This window comes from Anastrepha ludens, chromosome 5 (assembly GCF_028408465.1).
Source record: "Anastrepha ludens isolate Willacy chromosome 5, idAnaLude1.1, whole genome shotgun sequence".
NCBI classification, from domain to species: domain Eukaryota; kingdom Metazoa; phylum Arthropoda; class Insecta; order Diptera; family Tephritidae; genus Anastrepha; species Anastrepha ludens.
The window spans coordinates 124,261,351-124,285,358 of record NC_071501.1 but is presented as its reverse complement, the minus strand read 5'-3'; the positions used below and the strand labels follow the sequence as shown (position 1 = coordinate 124,285,358).

Sequence of the window (24,008 nt, the reverse complement as noted above, 5' to 3'; positions counted from 1 at the left end):
AAAGAGGATCTGTATTACGTTGAAGAACCCTTTGAATTCACAGCGATCGCCAACATGAAACCAACATCACTTCAAGATTGGCACGAAGCTTTTGGCCATTTAAACGAAAAAGATCTAAAGGCAGTTATTGACAAGAAAAAAGTTATTGGAATAAACGCACATACGAAAACAAACTTAACTTCATGCAGTATTTGTATTCAGGGAAAGCAGACACAGAAACCATTTCAGAAGTCGACTCGTGAAGCCACGGATGGTTTAGAGTTAGTACACAGTGACGTATGCTGGCCGATGAAAACGCAATCTTTTGCTGACTCACGTTACTTTCTCACATTCAAAGAGTCGATGGTGTGTGTATTCGAAAATTACTTTTTAAAACATAAAAGCGAAGTTTTAGAAAAATTCAAAGAATATAAACGTTTAATGGAAAATCAATCTGGTAAGAAAATAAAATGTCTGCGAAGTGACAATGGAACTGAATACACAAGCAGTGCTATGAGAACTTTCCTCAAAGCCAAAGGTATACGACAAGAGCTTACTATCGAATACACTCCATAGCAAAATGGAGTAGCCGAACGGAGAAACCGAACCATCGTAGAAATGGCCAGATGCATGCTCATAAAATTGGGACTTCCTCCAGCATATTGGGCAGAAGCTATCAATACCGCAAACTATTTACGCAATCGATGTCCGTCATAAAGTTTAAATGGTGAAGTTCCCTACCAAATATGAATGGAAAGGACTCCACATGTCAGCTATTTACAAAAGTTCGGCTGCACAGCGTACATGTTAGACAAAACTGCAAGTAATTGTAAATTCAATTCGAAGTCTATAAAATGCATATTTGTAGGTTATTGCGACACGTCGAAGGGTTACCGCCTTTGGGACCCTGTAGCCAGAAAAATACGTCGAAGTAGAGATGTTGTGTTTGTCCCGCAAAATAATATAGACGCATACGAAGAATTTTTATTGAAAGACATCGAAATACATTCGCAGTTGGAACCGAAAGGAAAGGCACCAGCAAATTTTCCCGAAAACCAACAACAACAACTCCAAACAACTGGAGATTTGGGCGTTCAAGCGCCACGAGCTCTTAAACGAGGTAGAGGCCGCCGAAAGAGAATTAAGATCAAGTGCCGCGGTAGACCACGGTTAGAATACAATATGGCACTAGTTTTCGAAATGTCAACAAGCGACGAAATTTCCACCAGTGATCCGGAAGCGGTTCTCGAAGATGAACATCACAGTACAGCATTAGCCCATAGTACCGACCCAGAAACCAGTAAAGAAGCCCTCTCAAGTCCTGAAGCAACCGAATGGAAGAAAGCCATGATAAAATAATACCGAACGCTTATGTCAAATAATACTTGGGAAATTGTAGATCGACCGGTTGGGAAGAAGATCGTCCAATCTAAGTGGGCTTTTCGAACTAAATATAAATCAGATGGCAGCGTTGACACCAGAAAAGCAAGACTGGTAGCAAAAGGATTCACTTAAAGGGCTGGAATTGATTATAATGAAACTTTTGCACCTGTCGCTAGGCTAAACACCATACGGCTGCTAATGGCTTTTTCAGCAGAAATTGGTTTAGAGGTCCACCAGCTCGATTTTGTAAGCGCATATTTAAACTGAACTGTAGAAAAGGAAATATACATGACTTTGCCCAGCGATTTGCATGAGGAAAGACAAAGCCTGTTTATTGAATAAAAAGCAATCTATGGCTTAAAGCAGTCGGGTAGATGGTGGTACCAAAAGCTACATCAGAAGCTACAAAATATGAACATGACAGCATCGAAATGTGATCCGTGTTTATATATGTACAGAAGCAAAAGCACTATTGCACTTATTGGCATATATGTTGACGACATAATCGTAGCCTCGAACAACAAGCAAAAATTAGAACAAATAAAAAATGAACTGGCATCTACTTTTGAAATGAAGGATTTAGGCCTGATAAAGTTTTGCCTCGGAATTGAATTTAATCAATGTATAAACACAAAAACTATTACAATGTGTCAATCGAAATATGTAAGTCAGTTACTGAAAAAATTTAACATGGAAGAATGCAAGCCGGTCGCCACACCTGCAAACGCAAGCATAAAGCTGTCTAAGGCCATGTCTCCGAAAACCGAAGAAGAACGTAATTCTGCAAGCAAACTGCCATTCCAGAATCTAGTTGGCTCACTAATGTACTTGGCTGTTTCAACAAGGCCAGACATCGCACACATCGAATCTTGGAATGACTTTCACTTCAACCGAAAACAACACCTTAGAAGGATTTGCCGATGCCGATTGGGGGTCAAATATTGATGACAGAAGATCATATACCGGGTTCACATTTAAATTAGCGAACGGAGCAATAAGTTGGGAGTCCAGAAAACAGCGTACAGTGGCTATGTCAAGCACCGAAGCTGAGTACATGGCGCTTTCTGATTCAACCAAAGAAGCAGTACACGTGAAGAGGTTAGTCAGAGAAATAACCGGCGAAGACAGATCAGTAATCATCTGCAATGACAACCAAGGCGCCGGTAAGCTAAGCAAAACTCCAATTTTCCATAATCGCACCAAACATGTCGATATACGTCATCACTTTGTCCGTGAAGCTGTTGAAAGAAAAGACATTATTATAAAATATAATATATTAGCACTGAAGAGATGCCAGCGGACGTTTTGACAAAAAGTTTGTTAGCAACCAAGCACATTCATTGTATACAAAATCTCGGAATGAAACTAATTTAAGATTTATATTTCGGAAATATGTACTTAATTTAATAACTAATTTAACACACTTGAGTATTTATAACATAAATTTGTAAGCGATGTCAGATTTGAGGGAAAGTGTTGAAATGGATAATAGGTATATCACACATCTGGCATCACCTATATTATCCAGACTTAATGTCATTTATGTCAATTCCTGTTTGATCCAAGAAGAACACGTCCAACCAAGACTCTGCGATTCAATACATATTTTTAATAGTAACCCTAAACCGAAATAAATTTTTTTTGTTCAGATACGAAATAAATAAATACATTTGAAAACTTTGATTTTCGAGTGTGCCAATACTTTTTTGATTTACTGTATCACCTTGATCAAAAATAAGGATTCTTTTTCTCGATGGACTCACAATCACTTCTGAAGCGTTCATGTCACTCGTTTTTTATGAAGTTGTTTTTTTTAGAGTGTCATTACCATAACAGTTTTCGCACCATTAAATCTATTTTCAACGCAAAATTCAATACAAACTCGTTGTTGCAAATTCAAATCCATTTTTAAACCTGTAAAAAATCGAAAACATGTGCAGAGGCAAATTTACTCAAGACTACCCTTCACAAATGTCAAGCAATGGCGACAAAATTTTGGTAGAAATGGTAATCGCAGATGTGGCTTCCTAACAAAAAAAAGAAGAAGGTAAACAGAACTCAAATCAGTTGAGATTAGAGCGTCACCTGGCGGTTGTTCCGGGAACTTTTTGATCAAGGTGACATTTAAAATATTTCGCATTCACTTCATAAGGCCTTTTGATTTTTATTTTTAAATTTGACCAAAAATTGCAGCAAATCCAAAATTCCAAAAATAAAAAAAAATTGTAAAAGTTAAGTTATTTATCTGAACATAAAAAAGATCGACCTATTTTGATTTGATCGATAATTCGAACATTTCACGAAAGAAATAGTGTGGAGTTCCGGGCTTTTTCGATATTTATAGGAAATGGATAATGTGCTTGGGTTTTTTGACTGTAAACCGGTGTTATAAAATTATAAAAATTATAAAGTTTAAAGCTTCGAATTACAAATATTTCAGCCTTGGCTAGTGAATATTTTTTGTTTCTGTAGTTAAAGTATGAGTTTCTTTGAATTTAATATCATAATAATAAACCCAAACTTACCTTTCTCCCGCCCAACCAACACGAGTGGTGCCGACCGCTTGACGTGTGCAATTTTTTTGTTTTTTGGTTTGGCGTCGATTCATCAAAAGCAAGAATTTCTTAAGCTTCGTGTTGTAAAGTTCCATTATATTTACATTTTAGCACGAGTACTTTCTAGATAAAGTACGCATTACAGAATTACAAGAAAAAAAGGTAATGCTAATGGTTTTTTATTATAATAAGAGATGGACAGGACAGTCAACGTCAAAAGGAAGTGTGCACCATATATTGACAAGTTTTGACTTTTTTTATTTACTCTTTAATATCAATTATTCTTTTATAAAAACATTTTTCATAATATAACAAAATCCATATAAACAAAATTTCAAACTTTGTAAAAATTCGTGAAATTTTCATTAAAAAATTGTCAAAAATCAACACATTATTATTCCAAAATTGACTGATCTATAAAACTGCATATCTGAAATTTTTCTAAAAATTCTGAGTCAAAAGTTTGAAATTTTGCTGGATTTTTACAAGTCCGAACCTTTGCTTTATATGGTTTTTATTGGAGGGTTTTTTTTTTTAATTTATTTATATTATCTCATATTTTTTTGTTGGCAATCACAATTTTAATATAGAAAATGCTTTAGAAAAACTTCTTTTTATAAAAAAATTAATTTAAATTTTTTTGTTGTTTTAAAAAATAAAAAGAAATTAAAACTTTTAAACATAAATTTCTTTTTTGATTTTCAATTTTTAGAACATTTTTTTAACTTTTTCCATTTTTTAGATTTTGTTTTTTTAATGTTTTTTTATTTGTAGAAAATTCCTTAGAAAGTTATTTCTTTTTTAATTGCTTAGAAAAAATTTTATTTGTTTTACATTATTTTTTTAATTTTATTTTAGTTTTTTTAAACTGTGTTTTGGTTGTTTTTTTATTTCTGGAGAATTATTTTAATAAATTTATAGAAAATGTATTTTTAATTTCTTAGAAAAAAGAAATTAAAAATTTAACTAACAGAAATTGTTTTTGAAGCATTTTCTATAAATTAAAAAAACTTAAAATAATAGTAAAAGAAAAATGTAAAAAAATAATGTTTTTTCACAAAACCAATAACAAAATATTCCTTGCTTGATTTTTCCAAATTGTTTACCGTAAAAGAGATAATAATAATTTTCTCTATTGAGACATGTAACAATTTTCTAAATTTTTTTCCCACAAAAAATTATCTCCACTATTTATTTATACGCACGTAAGGAGATACATTTCTGTCGAGTAGCCCCGACTTTCTAAAATTTGTTTTTTTTTTTTTAAATTATCTCTTTATTTATTTGTACGTACGTAAGTAGAGAGATTTTCGCCAAGGCTGGGTAGCAAAATGTTGATCGTTTAATATATTATATTTTTGATAATTTGATAATTTTTTTAAATAGTCCGACATTTAAGTTGCATCTTAATAAAGTATTACATAATTTTTGGAATGCTTACTTAGTAATTGAATTCGTTTTTCTGCGCATACATTTTTCATATAGCTAGCATTATATTACATAGTTGTGTGCTGTTTTTTATAAAATTCAAAATTTTTATGAAACAAAAAATTGTTTCACAAAATATTCGCACCATCCAAATCACAATTCAGCAAAATAGATCTTCCTTCAACCACAGCTAACAACACCATTCCACAATATTCTATGTTTTTTTCTTTTCTTTTACCACTACCAACACCACCACCACCATCACCAATCTTCAAACAACAACCAAAACTACTGCGCAACAAACCAATCAACGCTCAGGCTTGGAGAACGAGGATATGACACCGACGCTACGTCAATTATGGACCGCCATTCGGCAAATGCAGCAGGAAATGTCGCAAATGAAGTTGCAAATGAACGAGGAGCGTGCGCTGCGAACGAGCTTGCAACAGCTGTTGATGCAACATTTGGAGACGGGCAGCGCCGTGAGTAATACACCGAAATGTTGACTATGCAAGTGAGTTGGCGAGATTGCGGAATTGGCAACTTGGCTTCAGCAGCGAAAACGCTTAGCAAACAAAGTATTTGAACGACGGTTGAAAGGAGTTGAGGTGCGAAGGAAGAAGCGCTTGTATCAACGCATAATTTAGTGAAAATTAAGTTGCAATAATTATTCTTTAATAAGAGAACATAAACGTTTTTTTTTTGTTTTTCCGATAAGTAGCTCTGTATTTTTTGCTTCTAGTAGCTCACTTAGGTACTTATGTAGATATACGCATACGTACACACATACTTGTAGAAAGTGTCATATTTAACGCTTATAAGTTTAGTTTTTATGAATTTGCATAATAAGCACAAATATTAAATAATTTTATTAGCATTAGTTTTTATGCAATTAGTGCATAGATTTATGAAAAAAGTGTGTTCTATAACTTCCATAAGATATTTAAATGTATGAAGCCTGAAAGTAGGCAAACTAAATTAGACAAAGACCAGCAGTGAGATTTGTATTGCCTTAGCGCTAGGGCGAAAGCGTCAAAAGCTCGGGGTACATATGGGGTGTAGGCTCTGGTGTAGGTATGTAAATTGCAAGCTTGAAATAACAAAAGTCTGGGCAATCTGTGGCTACAAGGTGTAGTTAAAAAGTTCGTGGAATTCAGAGATAGGGGAGCAAATTTTATATGAAATAAAGTCTCTTTTTTTGGCATATTATATTATATTTATTATAACTCGTACACAAAAAATATTTTGTCACAAAAAAAAATGTTGTTTCGACCGCCAAATTCTACACAAACGGCTGACTCAATTTATTCATCAACAGAAAATGTTTCTGCTCAGGTGTCTTTCTCCCTTTTTGGAAACACAAAATACTTTAGCGGGATGGCGCTAAAGCTGCAATTAGTGGTGCCGTAGCCATAACCATAGCCGCAACATTACAGCATTTGTCGATTAGTCATGCCGTAATCATAAACAGCTGATATTGGAGTAGAATTAATGACAACATTTGCATTTTGTCATAAAAACATGGCTTATTTTCCACTGAGTCAATTAATTTTTTGCCGTTCATTTCTAATATTCAAATTTTTATCGCAAATATCAAAAAAAAAAATGTCAACTATTTCGCAGCTGCTTAGGGTTACGAGAAAAACCAAAATTCAATAGATGCATACGGCTCCGGTTATGGCTATGGCTCTATGGTGGGGCACCTATAATCGTTTACAGTGATGCTCACATGTTTGATCAGAAAGCTGATTGCAATGTTTACGGTTATTAACACTAATTGCGGCTTAACTCGGAACCATAGGGAATGTTTTGTTTTTCGAAGCATTACTTGTCTAGGAAAGTCAGCATAACATAACTCGAAGACGGGTCCTATGTGGGACACACTTCGTGCCCATTTTCTACTTAGTTTTTCTGTAACTGAGTTTTTTAGTTTTTTTCTAAAATCGTTGTGTGGCATAGAATCTCAAAACAGTAACGATTACATTTCCAGTCGAACATCTTAGGCAACGATTCAGGTTCCTAGTGATAAACGACTTCATTTTCAATAAAAATCAAGCTCATGAATGAATTTCTGTTTACGCAAAAAAAAAAAAATCAGAAACTCGAACATCGAAAACAGTTTTGTTGAGGGACCTACAGTTTTGAGCCGACTTCGAACGACGAATGTTTTTTTTTATGAGGAACCTTTTCATGGCAGTTTTTTCTTTGTTTAGTAAGGAATTTAATCACTGCACCAAACTGAATGTGCTCCATAGCTGATACCTCCGAATTTACTGTTTATCCGTCATTTTCTCAAAGGTTAATGAACGGTGTGACTAAAATTAATACTAACTCCACAAAGTTTTTGACCCCCCGCTTAGCTTTATGTAGAATTCTTCAAATTTATTGTTAATTATTTGATACTTGTTTTTGGCGATACCGATTTAGCGGCTACGGATCTCAAAATGCCGCCGCTGAAAGCAACAATTTCAAATCTCGGAAAATACTTTGCAGCGGTTTTATGTTTCAGCAGTTCCTCATTCTAAGTTCACCTTTAGAAAGTCGCATACATACAAACCTCTGATGTCTTCTATAAATCCGAGCTATCGGTAAGCATTGCCATTTTTGCTTGCAGTGAAAGTGCAGACTGGTGAACTTTGAAAAAGGATTAGGCATAAAGTTTCCATGAATGCTCTATAGTGGTTTCGATTTTATTTTTATTTTTAGTAATTTGGTATCACTTAAAAATGTCCGACGTATTTTTACTGATTATAAATTTTCAAAACAGGTCTCACATTTGTTCTGCTTACGAGAATGTAAAGCAAAATTATTTGAAAAAAAAAAAAAAACAAAAAAAAAATGTACCACGAATAGCCAACGAAGGGATACTTTTCGCTTATTACGCTGCCCACATACGGTGGCTAGTGTTTGAATCTCGGAATAAGTACGGTTGCGAACACGAAAATAGCAGTACCAAAAAAATATTAGTTTGGGGAAAATGAAATCCATTATTTTCTCGGTAGACGGCTGCAGTGATCGATATCTCGTAAAGTATCAATCAAACAATTTAAAATTTATTCCTGTTGTCAAGGTGATATTTCACACTAAAAAAATCCTTTGCTATTTTTTGTTTGTTCCCTTCAGTTGTGAGTTACAGGGTGTTCACAAAGAGAGATTCCCCAAACCAATATTAAATTTTTTTTAAATGTTTAATCTATCTGATGTGATGAGAAAGTTGTTATTATTATTTCGAAATATTATTATATTCTTTAAATATTTATTCTTCTTAAATCAATACAAACAAAACATTTTATAACAAAATATAGATATTCAGCGTTCACATTAAAATAGCAGTGGCCATATAAGCAACGCATTCCGACCAAAGTTTATAAAACATTTTAAGAAAACCTGCATTAAAAAAGGTTGCAGATAGAAAGTTGTAACTAATATTTAGTTGAAATTCCCAAATTTTTTATTACGGCAACACAACGGCGAGCCATTGAGCCCACCAATTGCTCACATCGCTGCTTCGGATCCTGCAACCACACATCTTTATAAATTTCCCACAGTTTTTGATTCTTACTCGGTTTGGCATAGTGCGCACAGCTCTTTTTAAGTCCCCCCACAGATTTTCTATAGGATTGAGGTCGAGAAACTGAGCTGGCCATGTCATAACCTGAATTTTATTTGCGCAAAATTCATACTGACTCGTGTGTTTAGAATCATTATCCTGCTGGCAGCCAGACCCCTTTTATTGAAATTTCTTCTCTGCAATAGCATGCATATTTTTGTACATTATGACACGTGGCCACCGTAGCCGAATGGGTTGGTGCGTGATTACCATTCGGAATTCACAGAGAGAACTCTGGTTCGAATCTCGGTGAAACCAAAATTAATAAAAACATTTTTCTAATAGCGGTTGCCCCTCGGCAGGCATTGGCAAACCTCCGAGTGTATTTCTGACATGAATATATATATATATATATATATATATATATGTATATATACATATGACATCAATTTGGTGTGTGGGGCCTGCGCCTTAATACGGGATGTATCTCATCTGCTTACCCTTATTATTAAGTCCCCATGTTTAGTGGGTTTTGGAGTGTATTGTGGCTGATCTTTGGTGCCAATTGGACGTCTCACATATTGTCGTGAACCCGTGGTGCAATACAAACCAATTTTAGACTCGTCAGCCCACAAAATATTACGCCATATGTCAGCTGTTCCGCTAGCAAGTTTTCTTGCAAATTCCAAACGAGTTGTCTTATGTTTTGGTGTCAGTAGTAGCTTTTTTCGTGGGCTGTGAGCTGCTTATCTACCTTCCCGTAATCTTCCACGAGCAGTCATGTCAGAAACATTTGAGTTCACCTCCTTTTTAACTTGTATGGCTGACTTCAAGGGACTCTCTTTGGAGCACTTTACAGTTCTGCGCCCGTTTTGCAGGAAAGTTTTACGTTTTTCTCCTCTTTTTTTCTAGCTTTTCCACAAATTTGCCTATTTTGGCTTCAATCTGTACAAAATTGTATTAATATTCCTTGTATGACCTTAACAAAGTCCATGGAACACTTAATTACCTACTGCGAAGCATTAGGTAACAGGAGATACAGAATTCTGAACTCGTACCTACTAGAGGATGAAAACTAACAAATGCTCCAGTCCTCCTAGGGAGCTGGTTCTATTTTTCGCACTACTAAATAATTAAAATTAAGCACTTGGGGGCGCAGTGCATCAAAGCCTTAGCATAACCTGTGCAACCGTTACCATTACCTTTTCCATGTTGCACTTAAAAACGTAACGACGTCAATAAAGAACCGTTGTTTACATAGTTGCCACATTTATTCAGATAAACTTCACACATCTGAAAGTTCTTAACCCTTCATCGATATTTGGCATAGAAATTTTCTTTTGTGTGTTTTATAGGGGAAAAAATGACTTAAAAATAATTTTTTAAGGGTATTGCTATTTTTATGCTCACAGCTGTAGATGCTGCATATTTCTGAAAATTGTTAAAAATGTTTTAGTAAAAAAATAATGCTTAAAAAAGAAAATAAAATAATAGCAAAAATACAATAAAAAAAGAGGTTGTCTGTAAGATCGGTTTACTGGCGATAGTTTAACGTGACAACGTCATAAGAAAATACTGATGGAATGGTTGCATTTCTCAAAAGAAAACTTTAATTTTATTTGTTTGATAGATATTTTGTATGGATATAGAGAAGGAGGTAAATGGAATCGTAATGGAATTGATCAAGTTATATTACATTTACACAAACGTGAAAAATTACGAAACATTTATCAAATTCATGAAAGATATGTTCAATTTCGATTGTGCATCAGACGTTAATAGGTCAACAACACTAAAAGGCAACATCATCGATTTGACTTTTTCAAGACACATTACACTCGAAACACTCCCTTTCATTTCCTACTTTTCCTATCATCGTCCTATTCTCAACAAGGAAATGGTTCATAACCATGCACACATGAAGAAGGCATATGCAAATACAAATATGTGTATTTATATACAAATGCGCATATACATACATATATATAGTATGCTCATTCAAGTAGGAGAGAGCCAGATGTCGAGCGTTGCCGAATGCGGGGGCCAATTGTGCTTTTTGTCGTTCATTCCGCGCTTTCGCTTGCAGTTCAAGCAAGGTAACGGCGATTGAGGAAGATAACGACGAATGAGCAAGGTAACGACGATTGAGCAAGATAACGACACATTTTTTCGTGCGTGCAGCCAGCTAAATCGAATTATAAGACGTTATCACGTCAAAAATTCGCAAAATGCCGTTGCCATTAAAGTTCGCAAAATCTTTAATGTAAACAGATAGTAACAAGTACGAGGGTCGTTTGAAAAGTGCATGCAAACAGAAAAACTAGTAAACCTCTGTGGTAAACCTCTTTTATTTTTCGATAGTCTCTTTCTCGGCTTATACATTTCGTCTAACGCAGCTTGTTGATCCATTCCGAATAATAGGATTTTTCCAAGTCTGAAAAATAGCCATTCGTTTCTGCAATCACCTGCTCGTTTGAATAAAATCTTTTTCACGCCAAATTTGGGAACAAAAGGTAGTCCAAGAGATATGAGGTAGCCAAGTGTGGGGAATAGGGGAGATGTGAAACGAGTTGAAACCATATTTCCATTCATTCTGCGACCACAACTGCTGAGGCGTGAACACGAAATTCTTTTTGGTTATTTTTTTGAAAATCACTCGACTTCCTCAATTCAAGCGAATGCCAAACGCAAACAAATGAACCGATCTGCCTGAGACTTGGTTGATGTGTGTTCCTCTAAGAGATGCTACTAACTAAATATAGATTCGATACTCGCCAGTAGTGCCATCGCTCTCACTTTGCACGAAATTTTCAAATGACCCTCATATAGCTAAAAGATACCTCTTTCGAGATTCAAGCAACAGTCAGTATTCACTAAAGTTTTGTGATCATCGCAAGCAATAACCGTCAAAGTCAAAAATCATTATTTCGAGACAATATAACGGACAGTATATTTTTATTAATAACTTCAACAGAAAAAAAATCTGGATTTTGAGGGAGAAATTTGCTACAAATATAGAATTTTTGGGTTGGTGTTGAAATTCTGTATGTACAAAATTCTAAAAACAAAATTCTGCTTTTTAAAATTCTGCTTTTTTAAAATTCTGCTTTTTTAAAATTCTGCTTTCTAAGATTCTGCTTTCAAAATTCTGTATTACAAAATTCTGTATTAAAATATAATGTTAACAATGTTAAAGAGGTAATGTAATTATTTAATTTATTATTATTATTATTATTTATTATTATTCGAGATATTAAATAAAAAATAATAATAATAATAATAATTTTTTCTTCAGTTTCGATAGAATCCACAGTATTTTTGCGTAGAACTTTTTTTCGCGAGGGCGGTCTTCGGCCGCGCTTCAAAAAATAACCTTCATCAGTCCAACTCCGGCTACGCAATCCACAGTATTTTTGCGTAGAACTCTTCTAAAAAACGAACCGCTGCGAAGGATTATTAAGAAAAGAAATGAATTAAGTCACACTAAATGTAATTGGCTAAACTAAAATATTGTTATCGCTTAAACGTGCTTATTGCTCGTGAACTCAAGAGTTGTTAAAAAACACTGATATGGCACTGGTATTGCTGTCGGGACTTCAAGCAAATCGACACTTCATGTAAATCGAGCTCAAATGTTTACTCTGATTATATATTTTTCAATGAACTGCTTACGCTTGAGTCAAAAAGTATTGATACTTAAGGAAAAATGTTTAAGCTAAAATCACTTATTAAATCAAGCGCACAACTAATCGTTTGCGTCTAAACGTAAACACGTACCAATACATACCTACATAAATTTAAGAAAAACGAAGCATTGACAACGACACTAAATATTCGCCGGAAAATTCATCCGTTGAAAGGCCGCAATACCAATTACGATTGTAGAAATAAGTTATTGAACCCAGTAAAAAAGTACTAAAATTAATAATTTAACTGCTATGAAATTTTTTTTGGTTTTTGTATTGTAACTGTATCTATTTGCTATTTGATTATCGTTGTATATAAATAAATGTTGTTATCATTAGTATTTTGTGCGATAAGGAGCAAATTTAGCCAAGATTAGTCTAAATGAGAAGCTTTATTTGTAGCTTTGCAAATTTATTGTTAGAATTAAGGCACAAACAGAATTTATACTGCTCTTCTGTGGCGCTTTGTTGCTATTGTCATTTCGATTTCGTCTATTGTTGGAAAAATGCTCATTAACTTCACTTTCTATTGTCAATTATTTACTAAACATAAAGAAATATAATAAAAAAGATTAGCTGAGCATTGAGTAAATATTTATAAGAAGAAAATGCGTGAGTATTACTACACTGACAAAGAAGCCAATGTATGTGAGTGTATACACAACTACGTACAAACAATAAAAAAAAATATTTTCTATAAATTTCGAATACGATGTTGTTTCTTTTATATACATAAAGGGTGATCACTTCAGAGGTATCGGATTTTAAATTGAAATCATCATCGTCATCATAAATTCCTAAAGTTCCAGTAGGAAACTTTGGGCCATATTGAAATAAAACAACGCAAACTCAAATTGATATGCCAATATTTATTATTTTTTGTAGAATCAATCATGACATTTATTTTTTAAAGATAATCCCTTTCAAATGTTGGACGCAACTGCGCCGCACAGTGGGAACTTTTCATGTAGACTGCGGCCATAAATCAATTTTTTTCACATCGTTCATGAAATTTTCAAAATTTATTAACAACTAATTAAGAATTGTTGTTTTAAAATTTTAGACCATAATCTTTATTATTTTTCTGTACACAGTATGTCAAAGTTAAGGTATGACAACATACTTGAAATATGGTAGTTTAAAGTGCTATATTTGAATGCTTGTTATTTACATATGAAACATCACACAACATTTCTAAAAATGCAATTCGTAAGAACCATTTTTCTTTATTAAAAATGACAAAAAAAAATAAATTCCTAAAAAATGGAAAAAAGTTGCATGTAGCATATATACAGCCCAAAAAAATGAACATTTATCATTTTCAAAGGACTAGAAAATATATTGCACCGCTGAGCACCGCATTAAGACTTATATCAAATTAAAGCTTGAAAATTCAGCTAAAAGTTAAAGAAAACAAGACATAGCACAGCTTAGCACAGCGATTTATACACAACAAAAACCACAAACAATCATTCGCGAAATTCACACAGCGCGCAATGCATATGTTTACGTGCAATAGTCGGAGCGAGTCTTGTCGCCAAAGCGAGTGGTGGGAGAGTACACAGCATTATTATCTTTGTGACAGTGACAGTTAATACAAGTTTAATATAAAGTGTTTAGAAATTTATTAAAGTTATGGATAAATCTAATATTCGTTATAATGCGATTGTTGAACTATTGTTCGATAGGGATAAAGATATTGACGTTGTTGTTGGTGTCATATCAGCAAATTATAATTTGTCTGAGACAAATATAATTAATTTTCGCAAATTTTTAATAAAATATTTCTATCCAAAATTTAAATTAAAGTGGAACAAAAGTGCGCGCATTAAATCCAGGTTTTTAATTGATAATAAACAATGGCTTTCACGGCTTTATACGATAAATAAAAACGTTTTGAATATTGAGCAGCCAAGTACTTCGCTTTCAGCCAAACGTGGAAGACCTTGTATTTCATTTGAAGAAAGTCATGAGAGAACTAAGAGGACTAAAATAAAACAAATTTGTGAAAATTATTCTGAAGAGCTGACAGTGTCTGCAGCTAAAAGATATAATAAAGAAGAAAATTTTAAATCGTTTACACCTGAAAAAGCACTTAGCCTCATAATCGATGCTGCATTATCAAAGCACCAGTATGAAATTTTAAGAAGCTCAGCCAAAGAAATCGGTTGTGATATTTTTCCAAATTATAAACAAATTTTGGCAGTTAAAAAGCAATGTTATCCTGCTAATATTACGGTGTAGTAGTGTTGGATTACAACAATTACTTGATCACACAGTTTCACGAATTTTTAAATCTAAATCGCAATGTGAGGTTGAAGAGTTTCCACATCAGTTGCGTTTATTAAGCAAATGGGGCTGTGATGGGTCATCTGAAAATTTATCAGATAAAAATATGTTTTTAACGTCTCTTGTGCCATTGACATTAATTGATTGTCAAAATGATTTATATACGTGTTGGAGTAATTCAGATCCATCTTCAACTAGACTTTGCAGGTCTATCAAATTTGAATTTGTAAAAGAAACCGCAAATGTTATAAATAGCGAAGTAAATAGAATGAATAATGAAATTCAAAATTTGAAAAATTCTGAAATTGAGGTGTTTAATAGGAAATTTACAATATCACACAGTTTAGCGATGACGATGATAGATGGGAAAGTTGCTACAACTGTTAGTAAAAGTTCCTCTATGGCAGTTTGTTTTATATGTGGAGCAAAGCGCACTGAAATGAACGATTTAAATGCTGTGATTTTAAGAGAAAATTCAGCTGAATCTTTGAAATTTGGAATTTCTCCGCTTCATGCGAGAATTAAATTTATGGAGTGTATTTTTCACATCGCATATAATAAAAATTTTGCAGCATGCAGGACAAATGAACATACAAAAGAACAGAACGAAGAAACTAAAAAAGAAATTCAAAGAAATTTTAGATCAGTACTGGGATTAAAAGTTGATATTGTTAAGCACGGTATGGGTACAACCAATGATGGAAATGTTTCTCGAAGATTTTTTGAAAATCCAGAAACAACGGCTGACATAACTGGTGTTAATAAAAATTTAATTCACCGATTTAAAATTATTTTAAATACCATAAATAGTAATATAGGAAACCTATAGATACCAACAAGTTCCACGTCTATTGCATGGACACTGCAAAATTATATGTAGAACTTTATGCGTGGTATTATATGCCCATTACTGTACATAAAGTTTTGATTCATGGCAGTAAAATTGTATCGGAGGTTATATTGCCAATAGGCATGTTTTCTTGCTATATTATTGTTTGATAAATGTTTATATTTAATCACAACTATTAACACTAGAACTACGAAGATTTACCATATACCTATTTCAACTAACCGGTCATTTTGACCGGTTTTTTTGTTTAACTACACAAAACAGTAGAAATTTAGAAATAAAACCAAAAATTCATAAGATAATTAAATTTTCAAGCAAAAGAAACATATTTTATTCATTTATTGTAATTACATAACATAAAAAACAAAATTACATAACATAGAGATTCTATGTACTACAATTTTTACATATTAAAAGTTTTTTAAAAGTACATTTGCCACAAACATACTTTTGGCAACGAGCACAGATATTTGCGGATTTATTCTCATTGCATAAACCTATTTGACAAGTTTTTCGTATGTTCAAATTATCAGGACTCTTGAAGGGGTTGTTCAAGTATTCCAGTTCCGATGAGTCTTCATGCTTTCCTGAAAGTTCTTCTGCTAATTGAAACAAAAAATTTTTTCTTGATATATTTTCTCCAGTTGTTTCGTTGTACAGAATCCATGCATTTATTGCAGCTAAGTCGAGAATATTGAAGAATATTTGCAGAGGCCATCTTCGTGATCCTGACTTCACACTATACTTCCTGGCCATTTGATCGGCAACATCTACTCCGTATTTAGTATTGTTATAAAATTTTATAGTTTCAGGCATCTTTTTTTTATCTTCTTCAATGCTAACTGAATTATGTTTCGTACTCAGCAAAAGAACTTTTTTTGATGGCTTACTTTTATATATTGTCAAAGTGTTGTTTGTTCTATAAATTACAGATGAAAATCCAGGTAGACTATCTTTTTTTTGTTTCGCAAGTTTTGGCAATTCTTTTTTGTTTGCGCGAATAGTTCCAACTAAAGAAGTATCTTTCTCCAATAATTTTGAAGTTAGTGATAGGCTAGTGAAAAAATTGTCTGTCGTTACATTTCTTCCAGAATTGGTATATGGCTCCATTAATTTTAGAACTCTAAATTCAGCCAAGGGATCTGACGATTCCTTTGTTGCATCCTTTCCCAAACACGGGAAACCATTTATAATAAATTTACTTTTGACATCAGATGCCAACCAAAATTTTATGCCGAACTTATCAGGTTTGTTCGGCATATATTGCGTGAATTGGCATCTCGCTTTAGTTGGAAATAATTGCTCGTCGATGGTAATATTTTATCCCGGTATGTAGCAGTTTTGACTATTTTGAATGAAAGATTCCCAAACATATGACACCATTGCAAATTTATTTGTTTGTAATCGCTGACTTCTTTCATTTTTTTTATCAAATCGGATAAAACGTAAAATATTAGTGAAGTCATCCCTTGGCATAGTTTTTGAAAAAAAGGCAGGCCCCCATTTCTGGGACCATAAATAAGATAATTTTAAGTTCTTGGCTTCATAAGCGCCACGCGCAAATAAAATGGCCAGAAAAGCGTTGAATTTTTCTTCTGATAAATCCAATTCTTCACCAGTAACTCGTAAACTTCTTGTTTTGTGCATGTTATGATATGATGTATAATATCACGATTAATTAGTAATGAGAAAGCACTACTCACAACATTCTTTACAGTTTTGTTTTTTGCATATCCTGTAGGTCCTACTTTTTGTTTGAAAATGGTATGTTTTGGTTTTCTCCCTGGATAGGATCCAGCTTTGATTTCATTCCAAATAGTTCCATTAGCAATTTCAGTTTGCTGATCTTCACTCTCACCGGAATAGGACGGAAATCTTACACTTTTTCTTTTACATACCTTGAGTATGTTCTCCTCCTCACTATCACTGGATACATAGACTTTCTCTTTATCAAACTGGACCGCTGAAATATTTGTTGATGTGCAGACAACTTCGGATATATTTTCGCATATATTTGTTATATCTTCAAGAAATTTTGTTCTTTTCGAATGTGACGCCATTTTCAGGGTAATAACTTCTAACTGAAAACTATAATTTTATTTCCCTTTCTAATAATGAAACAAATATTCAATCAGAAACCACTTACAATGTATGCAAGAATAATGTGCGATTATAAAGAAATATAAAAAATATTCAATTTATTGTCATTTGCAACTATACACGGTAAGTAAAAAATTGAAATGTTTATCATATTACGGATTTAGTATAACTGTATATACCATATTACAGTTATACAAATTTTCGCATAATAAATGGAAAACGCAAAATCTTTGAATTCCGGGAATTTTCCATATTCAAAAAGAATATTTCAAGAATATACAAACAGTATTCATGATATTTTTATGACCGATCAAAATAACCGGTTCGTATATCTAGGTATAACACATAGTTAACTCTGAAAATTGGAAGCGTAAGAACAAAATAATCTATAATATTATTCTATACACAAATTTAATAAAAATCATGACATTATCGAAAAAAATGTAATTGGAATATTTAAGAGGAAATGGGAAATAAATGTTCCAACCGGTCATTTTGACCGGTTCGTAGTTCTAGTGTTAATATTTTGTTTTACAGGAATGTTATCTGAAGAAGCTCAAGAAGCCATGAATAAGAATTACAGAAACTGTCGGCAATTTCATTCGCGTAAAAGTTCCCGCATTTCTACGAATGAAGATGTGATGCATCATCTTCAAATATCATCTGATCCATATATTAATTCATTTAGAACAAAATTGCAGTTAAAGAAATTGGAATACCATGATGATGTAAAAAATTTATTAAAAGATTGAAAAAAAAAAAAAAATTTATTGCAGTACTATGAAAAGTAGGCGTAAAAATAGTAGGAATAATTTGAAATTCACACCAAATATTGAAAACTTTTTAAAACGTAAATGAACCAAATTTTAAAGTTTGACCTAAAATTTTATGCCAGTTAGAGCATTTTTTAAGTTAGTATTGTATGGGAGGTGGTCGTAAGAGGGGGCAGATTTTTACAAAATTATTACCCAATATTAGGAATTACACAAAATACAAGTATACAAAATTTTGTTATATTTTTTTTAATTTTATGGAAGTTATGGCTACTTTATTGTTAAGGTTGTGTGGGAGGTAGGCGTAAAAGTGGGCGGATTTTTTTGATTTTTTAACTAGAAGTTTAAAATGTCTTAAAAGTGATTTCTGCAAATTTTCAAAGTTCTAGAATGACTCCTTGTATTTTTGGCCGCTGTGTCACCACTGTGCCGTAATTCGGGCCTCGGTAAACACAAATTTTGAATGACTCCCTGGAGGACTTCGGTCGGTATCTCGCGAATAATTTTAGGCTGCCAATGCCTTAATCGAAGCTGGTTTATCTATAGGGCATTTAGAATTTAAATTACAAATAAAAGTCCAAAGGTGTGATATCACACGATCTAGGTGGTCAATCCAGTGGTCCGAGACGAGAGATAAATTCCTCACCGAAACGACAGCAAACGGCGCAGTAAATCCATTGTTTCACGGGCTGTGTGGCAAGTAGCGTCGTCCACCGTCTTGTTGTAAATATCACGGGATACCACCGTCTAGTTGTAGATATCACGTTTATCAAGGCGTCTCATCGCTGAACAAAATTTGGATCCCAAATTGCGAATCTGCGGGGAGTTTTTGAAGAGTCCAACGAATGAAACTATGATGCTTTGGAAGATCGGCCGGCTTCAAATCTTGGACTAGCTCTGTTTTATACACTTTAAAACCAAGATCTTTTCGTAAAATCACCCAAGTCGTGCCAAAAGATAGGCCAATTTGTTGAAATCAGCGCCGAATCGAATATTCCCGGTCTTCGGCAAAACTCTCATTTACAGCCGCACTATTCTCTTCTCTACGTCGTCTACTCGATCGAGTATCCTGCAATAATGTAAAAATATTCTCAATTTTGCCGATGGTTTCCCGAATAGTGCGTTCGGTAGGACGGTTAAGTGCACCATAAGTTCGCCTGAGCGCGCGATGAGCAGTTTTCGTAGAGCGTTGATTTTCGTAATCCAATTGCACGATTTGTAAACGTTGTTGAGGCGTATGTCTTTCCACGATAAAATGTCAATGAATACTGGAAAAAATTATGTATTTAGTTTGACGTAAGTCACGCGTGACCTGTCGTGAACCGAAAAAAGTTTTTACCAATTGTTGACACATTTTCTTCGAAAGAGAAGCATGAAAAAAACTGAACTCTTCTGACAAAGGAGTGTTATTGCTTTAGGAACAATACGTCTTTAGAAACATTCTACAGGAGGCCACTATAGAAATTAATTGCAATAAAAATCCATAAATTGAATTGTACTCAAAATTTATTATTTGTTTTCTACTTAACAGTGACAATAATCTAAAAATCAAGCACAAAATCATTTTTAAAATGATCAGCTCAAACTTAAAACATACATAATGGGCATCAACCCAACTCAAGCAGAGTCAAATTGTTTTTGTTTTTTGTTTTCCATTTAATAACTAATAATTCTCAGTGGTTCTGACATAATTTACACCGGATGGCATCGACACCTTATCAAAACCTTTCGGGAACAAGTGCTTGGCTTCCTCATCAGACACAGTGGGCAAAATCATGACTTTGGTGCCAGGCTATACAAAAAATATGCAATTATTGTAATATCTAATAAAAATTCTCTTTGTGCTCTAGAAAACTTACAGTCCAGTTGGCGGGGGTAGCTACAACCTTCAGCTTGTCAGTCAATTGCAGTGAGTCGATACAGCGTAGAATCTCACTGGAATATCAAACAAAATGCCGTTTATTAGAAACATTTCAAATACCGCTAAAATAACTGTGCAACTCACTCAACATTACGGCCCATGGACATGGGGTAGAACATCGATACGCGCACTTTGTGATCGGGGCTGATGATGTACAGCGCACGAATAGTTTTCCCGATTTCCGGGTCGCGCTTCTGTTCTTCATCCAACATGCCGAAGAGTACAGCCAAATCGCGATGAGGGTCGGCAATGATGGGGTAGGGGAACTCCCCGGGAATGTCCAAGCAGTAAGACTTGATGTCGTTCACCCAATCAACATGGGATTTCAAATCGTCCACGGAGTGAGCCAAGCACTTGGCATTACGCTTGGCGAACTCTGGCTGATGGACAGCGATGCGACCCAACTCAGTGGTGCAGACGGGTGTGAAGTCTGAAGGGTGCGAGAATAGCACGACCCAGCTGTGGTGCGAAGTGGAGTAGAAGAAATATTGTATAAAGAAAGTGAGTAAATAAGAAATGCTAATGAAATTATTTGGGTGCAGATTAATGTAATTTCCAAATAAATGACAGCTGCTAATACAATTTTATTTGCATATGTTTTGTGAGTCGTGATTCGTAGATTTCTTCAATTATTTGGATATACCTTTAACGCACGGTCGTAGATATTTTAATTTAAGGTGAATTGGCGTAATTGTTTTTTCAATTTTTTATTATTTTTAACTTAACAAATTTAAACACGTAGTAACACAAAAGATATAAGCTGCATATTTATCTGAATAGATAAAAAGCGATAAGTAGATTTGTTTGAAATGTAAGGTATAACACAGGGAGGGCTAAGCTGCGGCTAGCGAGTCACATGGAACCCTTAGAAGAGTTTTTTGATTTATTTCTTAATCTATTTGATATTACATAATTCTAGTTGAGTTTCCAATTTCTCATATAATTATGACCCAAAAAGCATCTGGAGAATTAGAATTAATAGAGATGCGAGAAAATCAAGCTCTACACTTAAAATATAAGTTGACGCCGATGACTGAATTTTGGAAATTTTTAACCAAAGTAAAAGTAACCGGAGTTAGAAAAGGCGGCTTGTCGAATTATTTTAATATTTGGAATAGAACCCTCGTATGTATGTGAATCATTTTATTCCAATTTAAAATTCTCTAAATCCAAACACCGATCAGTATTAACTAACCAAAAGATCAAAGAATTACTGAGCATTGGAATTTTTATGATTTTACATTTCATACTTTTTCTAGTCTGTAAAGTATTTGCATCGCACAGTAATAAAAGTTAAAATATGTAGGTAAATAATTTTAAAAATGCATACGCGATTTCAGAGGTAAACCGAATGAAAATTTATGTTTGTATAGGAGCAGCCACACCCCGTTTTTGCACACACACCACTTTGTGTGACGTATCAAATTCCATTAGCTTAGCATAAGCGGCTTCCGAGATAAGCAATATTCTCGTATGAGTGAGACGCCCCCATCTCCAATACCAATGCCCCCTTATGTTGGGAGGAGAAAATTAGCTTCACATCGGTACTTATTTCGTTGAAATCGAATATAAGAAATACTCCAAAATTAATATTACATTTTTGGGTGTGGCGTGTATATGTGTATACATACATATATATTTATAGATGTGTGTAAATGCTTATGCATTCCTTATATCATTTTTATATCACCGTCGACGCGAACTATGATTTCGCAAATTGCGCGGCATTCGTTATGAAATATTTTTTATCATTTAATCTATCATAAAACAATTATCTTCGCTTGATAACTGGACTTGCTGCTCTCGTAAAAATTAATTATGCACTCAACTTACTTTACTATCTTCATTGCACTTGCATAGATTCAAATCCATACAACTAAACTTTCGCGCGTCTCATATGTACATATGTATGTACGCATTTATAAGTACACACACGAGTTTGCGTGCCCGTTTACCTGTAATTAAGAAAAAAAGATACTTACGAGCTTCCTTGCCAATCGTAAAAGCTAATGGGACCCTGAGTGGTCTCAGCTTTGAAATTCGGTACTGTTGCTCCCAAACGCATTTTTAAAAGTAGTTCTACTGTACTTTTTTCTCACAGATGATTTAGACACGACTAAGCTCTTTCACAGACTGATGTCAACTCCGAGCAATTGCGCTTTTTATATATCATTTAATGAATGCCTCTGCTGCTCAGTGGCGTACGAGTAATGCTTGCCTCTCGTACTCGGCTGACAAACGATCGTTTGTTTGCGGTAAACCTTGATAACGCGTTTCCACAGCGGCAGAGGCGTAGCTATTTCGGTGTGTAGGTGCAAGTTTCATCCGCCGGTGAAGATGTTGGCATCCCGAAGAGTGTTTGATAAGCAGCTCTCGCTTTTCCTTTGCGGTGCATATGCGAGCGATAAGTGCTAAGTAGAAGAATATTAAATAGTTATCACCAATCAAATAAACATACAGACCTTCCATGTATTACATGAAACATAGGGAAATAACGAAACAGCTAAAAGATAATACAATTTGAATTTTTGTCAGCTGAAGGCTGTGAACTCTAATCACACATCTTAGCACATGCGCTGAAAATATCCGGGCCTAACAAAGAAAAAGTTTTTTTTGTCCAAAATTTGCTTTATTCATCAACGTAGTTTCCACCCAGAACAACGCAATCATTCCAGCACTGCTCTCACGTTTCAATATTACTTTTGTAGAACGATTTATCTTATGCCTCAAAATAGCCTCTTCATTGCGCAATTTCTTGGCGAAGGCGGTGAATGTGGGAGTAATTCGAGGTAGTTTTGCCATTTTTCAGAATCATCAGCACGTTCTGGTTATTGGTCAACAGTTGTTATGTGAGCATAGATGAGTTCCGGTAGGCTTGCTTGTGATGATGCTCTGCCACTGCGCCGTGTGCACTCGCTTGTGTCCCGGAGCTTCAGTACGCGGATTCGATAACGCAGCAGCAGAACCAAGCCAAGACCATCATAACTATCGCCTCAAAAGCTAAATTAAATAAATTGCACGGGGGGAAAATTAAAATCTGCCAACATATATAATTTCGACCTACATTCCTAAAAGGCCTACGAATCCTTAAGCCTGACAGCGCTTACGGAGGTCATGTGGCTTCTCTATACTCTCCCTACCTTGGCTTTGTAGATGTAAATAAAGCCCTATTAGATCATCAATACTTCCTCCGAAATCAGGCCAAAATTATGCAAAACCTAGTGAACCATTTTCATTACAATATTTATTAAAGACTCCATAGCACGACAATTCAACTATTCAAAATTATATTATATACATTAAGAAACTCAAATAACTTTTTTTTTAGTGTATGGAATTCATTTATTTTTTTTTTAAGTTGAAGGTCATTAAATTTTATTAAATGTAGCTTAACTAATTAGTTTTAAAAATAATTGAATTTAAATGCCCCCCCATGCTCGTTGACACAAGTGCGGCATCTTAGTAAAAAGTTGTTCATTGCTGCTTTGAGAGTT

The 24,008-nt window shown here is 34.2% G+C and overlaps 2 protein-coding genes across 2 annotated transcripts in view; one reads left to right on the top strand and one right to left on the bottom strand.

Moving 5' to 3' along the window:
• The window catches only part of LOC128863897 (uncharacterized), a 76,356-nt gene extending 65,663 nt beyond the window's left edge, over positions 1-10,693 (top strand). The window contains 1 exon segment of the mRNA XM_054103304.1: positions 5,664-10,693. Coding sequence (XP_053959279.1) covers positions 5,664-5,851 — 188 coding nt within the window. The 3' untranslated portion in view covers positions 5,852-10,693.
• A 9,388-nt stretch (positions 10,694-20,081) lies between these two features.
• LOC128863799 (peroxiredoxin-6-like) lies at positions 20,082-22,662 on the bottom strand. Its single transcript, XM_054103150.1, has 4 exons — positions 22,497-22,662; positions 20,599-20,973; positions 20,453-20,528; positions 20,082-20,385 (listed from the first exon to the last, which is right to left on the bottom strand). Exons 1-4 carry the CDS (start codon positions 22,577-22,579, stop codon positions 20,257-20,259), a joined length of 663 nt encoding a protein of 220 aa, XP_053959125.1. The 5' UTR covers positions 22,580-22,662; the 3' UTR covers positions 20,082-20,256.
• Positions 22,663-24,008: the final 1,346 nt, after the last annotated feature.